We start from the raw sequence: 10456 nt of genomic DNA on the forward strand, positions 1-10456 counted from the left end.
CCCTTCATTTCATCTAGTATGTTGACTAAACCCTATCCCATAGGTATCTGTGAGGAAAAAATGTTGCTGACGGAAAACGATTGCTTGTTTTGTATTGCTTGTTCCTATCCTCACATGACTTGTTATCGGGCTATTTGAAACGAATAAGGGATGGGATAATGACGAAATGTACTATCATAAAATACAAGAAATGGCAATTAATGTCAACATCATACAGATTTACTAATCCAGAATATTTTTTTTTGTTTTGCCGCCATGCAATCGTACTGCCTGCCTTTAACATTCAAAAGATAAATTGTTCAAGCATATAATGTCATCTAGCACGGAATTACGATATATCTTTAATTTTGTCTATGTATGTTTTAGAACGAGTAAAGAAATCTTCTACACAAAGTCGTAATATAGTTTACTAGTGCATGTATGCATTAACATCCATGGTCACTGCCACTTTTTGCCATATGCATATTACTGTAAGTATATTGGCACTAAATCAAGTAATATTGATTGGCAGATCATTTGAAATATTATGATTCTAAAAATTTTAGAAGTAATTTTATTTCGCCCGAAAAGATTCAACCAAGACTTGATCAAGACTGGATATCGTGCACAAGAACTCCACTCAGCGTTCTCATTCGTACGACTAGCTGGACAGTCATGAGACTCCCAACGCCATCAGCATCTAACTGGAGCTTCCTAACGCCATCAGCATCTAACTGGAGATTCCCAACGCCATCAGGATCTAACTGAAGCTTCCCAACGCCATCAGCATCTAACTGGAGATTCCCAACGCCATCATTTTCTAACTGGAGACTCCCGACGCCATCAGCATCTAACTAGAGATTCCCAACGCCATCAGCATCTAACTAGATTCCCAACGCCATCAGCATCTAACTGCTCAGTTTGCATCAGCAGGTTTATGCAAGGTGCAAACACTTGGAATTCTATTCTTGGAATTAAAAACTGAAAACGTTCATTAATTTATTTAATGGATGAGCCATCAATTGATCAACCCATTGATCACTTCGGGTTGCTACCAAACCGAAGTGATCAAAATAGGATACTTTTAGATTTTTTAAACCTTTCTGTATGTACGTGGCTTTAGGCATAAGTTATAGTGAATAAAAGTTAAAGGATCGTACATGTAGGTACAGTAGGTAAGGCGATGTTGATTTGATTATATGGATCACATCCTCTGGTAACCCCAAAACTGACATGCGCGCGTGCGAATAAAAAAGGTTTGGCAAAAAAAGTTGCTTTCATTATGGAATTATGGTTATGAAGGTTGAACAAATGACACAGAGTGGTATGACGAATAATGTGGTCGAAAACTTTTTTCTTTGGAAACGGCCTAAAATTCATGCGCGCGTGGATGCCATCTATATAATCAAATCAACATGGCCTAAAACATGTCAACTAGCGTTACAGCAGATGACTGTACTTCCACCAATTTTAGGGCAACGAATACAACAAAACTAACGACATTCGTTCAACAAAACCTGTCTTTATTTTGCTTCAAGATTTCAGTACATTACAGAAAGTTGAGACAATCATACAATATAATTACTGAGAAACAGTATGTAAGGCCCATTGCTGTGGGTATCAGATTACTTATATGATGATGACGATTGGATTATTATATGATAATGATTGTATTATTATTATCATATGATCATATTATTATTATATGATAATAATGGTAATATAATTACTTATATAATATTATATAATGATAATAACTAGCTTTTTCGCGCTGGCTTGGTCGCCATGAGTCAAGCCACAGCCAAAACATGAAAAACAACGCTCTGACTATATTTTCTTAGCCATTAGGATTAAAGCAAAGACTACAAAACTCCCATTTAGAAATACACTCCAACGGTCGAGGAAACAATCAAGGCACCAAGATAAAAAATTATCAAAGTTAAAGAAAAATCCCTACAGGCATACCGAAAAAAGCCGAGTCAAAACTACAAATTAGTGACCATAACCTGCACATTGAAACACAAAATCGGACTCCTGAAGATCTTTTAAGGTATGTAACTGTAAGCTTAATTGTAAACTGCACGACACTGAAGACGATATGCTATTTAAAAACCATTACATTCAATTGTGTGTTGATGTCATATATCAGAACGCATCCACATTTGCTTGAAGTATTCTAAGTGTACTTCATGCTGTCTTTTCTTGCAAACTTAACACGACTAATTCAAAATTACGGTTACCAGGCAAGATACACATATTCATTCTTCTAAACAAAAAAATGGACGTCATCATACCACTAATATCTAACAGTGCGACAATGCCACTTACATTATCATTAGAAATGCAAATAGATTAAGACTGAGGATATAATTTTAACAGCTATGCTATGATTGAAATACAATAAAAGACCATAGTTATGGTAAAATATATACATAGCATTGTTATAAAACAGAATTGGTTCTGCAACGTCCATATATTGACAAAGACTATTATTTACTATTTACTTATAACGTGACTTTAAATTCTACAGATATACTGTAATACTCTCCGTAACATTATGATAAGGTACATGTAATATGAACAGATAAATTATAATAAAAAGGTGAATACAAATATACAATTATGACATATCTTGGTTAATGGATCTTCGTATACATTGTGTATATGAGAAAGAGAGAAAAAAGAGACGAAGGGGGGGGATGTAATTTGATAATTAAAATAAGGGACATGCATGACTAAGCTTTCATAGGGATTGGTCAGTCTTTAGGGTGGCTTTTCAATTTTCATCATAATAGTATATGAGGAACTACTTGTTTTAATGGTAATCTACTGTCTTCCAATCTAGGCCAACAATGCCACTACCTCACCTGTAGCAGATTTTGGGCAGCATTATGTTTACTTCTTCAAGCTAGGGTGGTCCATGTATGCGTTTTATTATGTTTTTCTAGGACCAGCAAATTCTAAGTCTTCGTTTCTTTAATCACGGATGTAGTTTAACATCTTCGTACAGGGAATTCGGCTTTGACACATCTGGCCTTGTCATGTATAATGCATTTCCATCGATTCCTTTTGGAGACCGGGAGTTCTTCCTTACGGAAGATTGCCCTGGATTTGTACCTTGTTTTGGGTCTCCTGAAATTTGTTCTGAATCTACGTAAAGACCGTTTAGCTGTGAAGCACTTGGCCTTGTGTTATATGCACCTGGCCGCTCTAGGTTCTCTGACATTTGTGCAACATCTACGTAAGTATCTTTCAGCTGTGAAGCACTCGACTTCGTGTTATATGATAGGTTTGTAACATCCTCGGTTGCCTCATTATTATCCAAAGATGTGGGTACAGCATAAGAATGATCCTGTTCTGTTTGATCATTAACAACAGTCATTACAGTACCTGTGGCATTTTCATTGCTCAAAACAACATTTTGATCTTTGCAACGCATGTTACTGTTGGCTGCTCCTGGACGTTCAGCTGTTAGATTCTTTGGTGTTGGTTTCATAACTTTTTGCTGAAGAAACTGTTGACGCTGCTCTGTTTGATAATGAGCTCCGGAATCAACAGTAACCTCTGTGTTTGTGTTGGGATTTGGGTCTGAACAAGGGGTATTGGTTCTCCTCTTCCACCACATTGTAATAATAAAGGCAACGATGGCAGCTACTGAGCCAGTGCCAATGACAATATATAGGGATAGGGAGAAGCTAGGATCTGGTTCATAGGAAAAATTGCTTTCCGATGTTTTTGACTTAGATTCAGTGGACAAAGGAGAAACTGTGGAACCAGCAGGTATTGTTTCTGGTTCATGATTGCCTTTTGTGAAGACAAACAAGGAGGACGTTGAGTCTGCAGACAATGTAAATTGGCAATCGAAAACGGGCCCTATCTGACGCAATATTGAAGTATTGTCAAATAAAGATGACGTTGATGTAGGTAGTGTGGTGAATGAGACTGTTGTTGCCTCATTAGACAACGTAGGTACTGTAGTGAATGAGACTGTGGTTGCCTCATTAGACAACGTAGGTACTGTAGTGAATGAGACTGTGGTTGCCTCATTAGACAACGTAGGTACTGTAGTGAATGAGGCTGTGGTTGTACCATCACATATCAGGTCTATAGGATTGATATCTTTAAGCTTATATCCAGAAAAGTCGAAAGGCTTGGCACATACTATCTGATTTTCAAATGAAGCAGAGCCAGTCATTTTTAGTCTGAAGTGAACCATGCTACAGTCGCATTTCCAGGGGTTATTGCTAAGTCCTATTCTAGATATTGATGAAAATGTGAAATAAGATGACGGGGGAAGGACAGTCAACTGGTTTGAGCTCAGGTACAATACTTTGAGCGATGGTAGATTTGAGAATAAATCGGACTGAATTGCAGTTAATTGGTTGTATGTAAGTTGCAAGAATCTCAATTTGGGTAGATTTCGGAATGCACCTGACATAATTTTTGTAATATTGTTGGAGTTCAAGCGCAACACTTCAAGCCTGGGTAGATTTAAATATGTACCAGATTGAATCTTAGTGATCTGGTTGTTGTTGAGGTACAAATATTTTAGCTGGGGTACACCTGATATTGTACCAGGAGGAATATCAATTATCTTGGTGCTTCTTAGTTGCAGGGTATGGAGGTCAGGCAAATCCGAGAATGTACCAGGCTGAACAGCCGTTATTTTGTTTTTGGACAGGAGCAAAAAATCTAATCTGGCTAGGTATGAGAATGCATCAGGATGAATAGTTTGAATCGGGTTTGACTCAAGTTTCAAAACCTTGAGTCGAGGCAGATTTGAAAATATGCCAAGCTGAATGTTAGTGATTTGGTTGTGGTATAGGTTCAATAGTCGTAGCCGGGGAAGATTTGCGAACGCGCCATACCGAATGTTAGTTATCATGTTGTGCTGCAGGTGCAAAGTTTCCAGCCGGGGTAGATTTGGTAAACAGTTTACAATGCCAATTCTATTTTTCTCAAAATCCAACTCTACCAAGTTCCTGTACCTTAGCAGTTCTGACTGCCTTAATGTTTTAATCTGATTATGTCTCAAATCCAAGGAAGTGATTGACGGTGGTAGGTTCTGAGGAATGCTGGAGAGGCCCAGGTTGCTGCATCTGCAGGACGAGGACGATGAACAGCTGCAGCTGGATTCTGGCATGGCAGTCTCCTTCATGATGACGAGAAGAAAAATCAGAAGCACGTGATGTAGGCATTTCCCCATGTTGTCCAATCACCTCGTACCTAGAGAGAAGGCGTAATATTCTTAAGTTGTCGGCAGTTTATGACCCTAAAACGTTTTGGAAAGTATTAGAATTTACGTCTGTTGAAGCCGCAATGCACGTTTTTACATACAGTATTATGAATTTATAATCATTCCGATGATATTTCTCTAGTCTTCATCTTGGTTTATTTCCTGCTGACGACAAAAAGTAGCTTAAATTGAAAAGGAGTGTGACAAACAACCTTGGATTATTCAAATTTAAAACGTGGGCGCGTTGATTGTCTGAAGCTGGCTATCTGAATATCAACATTTATGATGATGAATAATGAAAATGGTTTATTCGTTAAGTGCAACGTAGACTGTTTCTTTTTTGCCTTTCCCAAGGACGCAAGATCGGTGGCATGTCGGGACTCGAACCCGGGACATCTTGGTTCCGAGTCGAGCACGCTGCCGCTGCGCCACACAACCCCACATTATGTTTCTTCTTAAAGACAGTATATACTTTCCATGGCATAACCAAGTATGATAAAGTATAAGAACTAACTCGTTCTATGGCATGGATCTGCTGATTTCAGACACTACAAAAATGATTTTTACACACAACTTTAAGTGCATTAAAACTACGTTGAACCACTGGGAGAAGTAGAGGTTACAGAGGCTGTCCGGAATATTTCCTACCCCATTTAGGCCGAAATGGTTTGACCCACTCACACCGAGAAGGACCCACAATCTTTTCGATAACTGTGGTGGGTTCTTTAGCGTGCTCGAGGTTGGGATCTCCACCAACACATAGCATATGTCATGCAAATCCAGTTATGTTCGCTCAACGGTCTCGGTCAACTAACTTTAATATTTGCGTAACGTTAGATTATAAACACCAAATTGTCGTATTTCTTTTGAACGTTAAACGCATTCAAGCAATCTATTTGTTCCAGATGAGCAAAACGTTACCACCACCTCTTTATAACTGAAAACATGCTTTCAAAAACGTATTTCTCTAGTCCTCATATGTACAGCATTTGGACAGACCTGGTTCATTTTAATTTCAATGGTATTTTGTACATCTTCTTTTGCCAAAGCAGATTGTCAGCTAGTATTCAAGTACATTCAAACTTACTTTTGAAACTGAGCTGGTCAACCAGTTTTTAGCAGCCGCCTTCTGTTGTGTGAGCAGGAATAGAATACAGTGCTCTTAGAAGCTGATTTGTAATGGTGTGTGATAACAACCCTAGAGCAGTGGGGCCGACCTGGTTCATTTTAATTTTAATGGTATTTTGTACCTCTGCTTTTGACAATAGAGACTGTCATTTAGCTAAGTATTCAAGTACATTCAAACTTACCTTTCAAACAGTTTTCGGCAGCCGCTTTCTGCTGTGTGTGCAGGATACGTTGCTCACAGAAGCTGATTTGTAATGGAGTGGGACAAACAACCTTAGATTATTCAAATTTACTGCGTGGGCGTGTTGATTGTCTGAAGCTGGCTATCTGAATATCATCATTCATGATGAATAATAATAATGGTTTACTTGTTACGCCTCACGAAGGATGTTTTATACTTTTCCAGGAAAAGCCAGAAAGACTAACTCGTTCTGTTGCAAGCAAATTTTGACACAAGGCAGTGTGTGTGTACACTGTACAATAAGTGCATTTAAAATATCGTTTGATTGAATGTTTTGCAAGACATTGTGTACGTAGTGTAGTACTTAGTCAAATTTGTCTACGGCTGCTGAAATTAAAGAGCATTGACTACCTGTTGGTTGACTGTTACCTTTCGTGTAACTGTGAGCATTTAGGTATAAGAAATCAAATAAATATGAAATTCATCGATTTAAAAGTGTTTTTTACGTTTTGTTTTGTCCCTCAAGTACTATTTTACACCAGTGGGAAGGAGTTCTAACTGCTTCAGCTGGCTGTGCCACATTTAAAGGTTTTATCTTATCTCACCTCAGGTATCTATATATCATACATCTAGCTTCACTTTCTGCTTAACGTTACATAATGAACAGGCCTAAATTTGCTATATTTCTTTTAAACCTCTCTTTAAAATGTTGAAACAGCACATATTCAAGAAAGCGCAAGGTTACCGAGATTCAGGTGAGTCCCAAAACGTCATTACTTCTTCCCTGAGTCAAGACTTAAAATAATGTTTCTCTAGAGCTAGTCAACATATTTACGTCAACACAGAAATGGTTTATTTTCATTCCAATGTTATTTTTTTAGCTCTGATACTTATTTACTTAGGACGAAGATGATGAAAGCCTATACGTTTTTGGATCTTGAATGTTACACCAGATCGTATACTGGACGATCACAGTTTAACGTACCGTTAATTGTATTATACATATTGTATTCGAGTCGATAGACTGAAAATTCTTAAAGTTTTTACTTTGTAATAAGTATACAATTTAAGACAGCCAAGACTTTCCACCTATATAATGTATATCTGAATGTATGGATCAACCAGTCTACTACTACTACTACTTCTGTAAAACCTAAGTACATGTAGCTACATTCAAATATATCAAATCTAAACCAACCTTATAAGCTGGCCAAAGTATGTTCAGTAGCCGCTACACGTCGTGTAGGAGATTCGATCCCCTGTTGTTGTTGTTGATGTGTGTGCAAGTCTCAGCAGCTGATCATATGTGTGACAAACAACCTTAGGTTGTTCAAATTTACAACGTGGGTGTGTCCGAATCTGATCAACATTTATGAGGATGAATAATAATGGTTTCTTTGTTACGTGTCACGTAGGCTGTGTTTTTCCAAGATGGCGTTTACTTTCTGGCACAACCATTATGAGATCTGACCCGTCTGTCTCAATGTAGTGTTGATTCTAAGACACTCTACAATGTATGGCAGTGATACATACACAGGTAAACTGGAAATGAATGGAAGAAATGTCATAAATAAAGCTCCATCATAATACATTTAAATTTTGTCTAAGCCCGATAACTGAAGTCTTTTTTTTTTAAATTGCACGTTTTGGGCGAGCAGCACAAATTGTATGTTGAGGTAAATCAATGATAAAGAAATTTAGTAAGTTAACCACCCCGTGTTACTAGCTATAGTGGACTAGCCCTATGCTGTAGTGTCACAGACTGAGGCTTTTAAAACAGAGACGGACAATGTCCTTATGCAGAAGAAGGTGTATATTTTTTTTACTTACTTACTAATCGTAGCCTAGCAACTAAAAGAAAGACACCGTAACGCCAGGCACAAATTTATTCCACACCAAAGAAACAGCATACAAGAGTTGTCATTGCTACAGTATCGTATACTCATCATTCGTACACCAATTAAAGATGTCCTTACAAGAAATTGCTTATTTCAGACTTCCTGGTATTATTATATATTTCGGGTTGTTACCTTCTAGTTCGCCACATTTTCTTTGTCTGGCATTTTGATCTGCTGTTATTCTGGCTATCTATCTTCCACGCGCTGTCAACCTACTATGCACACAAATCCGAACAACTAAGCCACTCAAAACAATACCTCCGTACAAAGACGAAACTACACATTCTGTTGAATGTGAATGTGGAACTACACTTTCCGTTCCAATTGATTGATATATTCACCCCAAGTTTTCCCGATAATGTCAGTGTTTCATCTTTATCGTTAAACACCCGTTTCTATTTGCATTTAAGGCTACTATTTCTGTCTTTTAGCAGACATATTATTACGTTAATATTCGTAACATCATAACTAAAGATTAGTCAGGCAGGCTGTTTCTATTTGCATTCAAGCAATCAAATCATACCTGTCCTTTACAAGGGCTTATTATGGCGTAAATGTTCTTAACATTACAACTAAAGATTCTTCTGCTTCGCAGATTGTTGCTAGTTGCATCCCATGATAAACACCCGTTTCTATTCTATTTCACGACGTTCTCTGACGTGAAAGATGCCACGAGACTCAAAAGCTACCCATTCCCTTCTAAATAGGGTTAATTTCTATCTACATCCCCGCTGTACCTATTGTTTGTTAGTGCAAATTTGCAAGTATCTTCACCTAATCTTGAGTCCACATATACTTCCACCATATAGATGAAAAGATTATGTATTATTTTAAACATTCACGATGGTCAAATTTGGGCCCAAATATTCCAACCTTTTCATCGAACAGAATCATGTTCGATATGACGTCATTCGAATCGAATCATGTTCGATATGACGTCAATCGAACCGAACGTTCGTTCGATCCGGGGTTACCCGCGGTCATGTACAGTAAACTCGCGACTTCAAGCCCGTTTTTACACGGCTACCGCCTAACAGTAAAAAATCCACCTTTTCACAAATATAAACCAATTTCGGGACAGTATATCTATGACCTGTTTTATAGTGGATATGTAACATGTAACAAAGCTACTGCCGTCATCGTGTGCGACCTTGAAGATCGTAATTGTTGTTTACGGGGATATAAGTTACCCCCTGCACCCCCTCACACGACCTGACATGCATGCAAACAGGGTATTTAAACCACAAGAAAAACAAATTCAATTTACCTCAAAAACATTTTAAATTGTAGGTAAGACAAAAATCTCGATCTGTGTCGGACGGATTTTTTAAAGATGGCGGCGTTCTGGAATTATCCGTCTTGGAAGTTGAAAAAGTGCATTTTTTGGCGACTTTTTCTACCTTAATTAGCAACACTTTAACTTTGAAATAAAGAAAACTGTCCGACTCAAATCTTAATTTTGTTATACTGTTCTCTAAAATGCAAAAATGTGGAATTTTCGGAGAGATTTGGGGTCGGTTTAAATCAGTTGTTTGGTTATTGACGTCGATTGTTCTAGAATAAGCATTCGACGCGTTGAGAGTGATTTCACGCACATTTAAGCATTGTAATAAAAACACCAACATTTGAGCTATACGCAGTGCTGATTTTATTACATTTGGACAAGAGAGTCCCCGTGAAACTGTTTATTATTGATGAAAAGAATGTTTACCGCTGAGACCGGCTCCACGGACGCCGCGCGTGGAACCCCGGTAACCTGATACCCTCCGTAGAATTGGAAACTTTACCCTAGAAATTGACCGCCGTGATTTCAAACGTTAGGTTGATGTTACAAACTTTCATTATGACCGAGCTCTACATATGCATGCATAGGATAGTTATACTTATCCTTCAAAGGGCATATTAAGCTTCTAATAAATACATACATACATGTGGTTATGTATCTTATGTATTAGAAAACTACCAACAAGAAATATATGTATGTATCAACGGTTTCAGTTTTAATTCAAGAAAACAGTATTCGAATTTCACGTG

The 10456-nt window shown here is 37.8% G+C and overlaps 1 protein-coding gene across 1 annotated transcript; it reads right to left on the bottom strand.

Moving 5' to 3' along the window:
* Nucleotides 1–587: 587 nt before the first annotated feature.
* Nucleotides 588–5122, bottom strand: LOC109473101 (decorin-like). The gene is made up of 3 exons (XM_019773037.1): nucleotides 4728–5122; nucleotides 4193–4583; nucleotides 588–833 (listed from the first exon to the last, which is right to left on the bottom strand). The coding sequence occupies exons 1-3, from the start codon at nucleotides 5120–5122 to the stop codon at nucleotides 588–590; spliced, it is 1032 nt and encodes a 343-aa protein (XP_019628596.1).
* Nucleotides 5123–10456: the final 5334 nt, after the last annotated feature.

This window comes from Branchiostoma belcheri, unplaced genomic scaffold, assembly GCF_001625305.1.
Source record: "Branchiostoma belcheri isolate BF01 breed outbred unplaced genomic scaffold, Haploidv18h27 scaffold1, whole genome shotgun sequence".
Classification (NCBI taxonomy): Eukaryota; Metazoa; Chordata; class Leptocardii; order Amphioxiformes; family Branchiostomatidae; genus Branchiostoma; species Branchiostoma belcheri.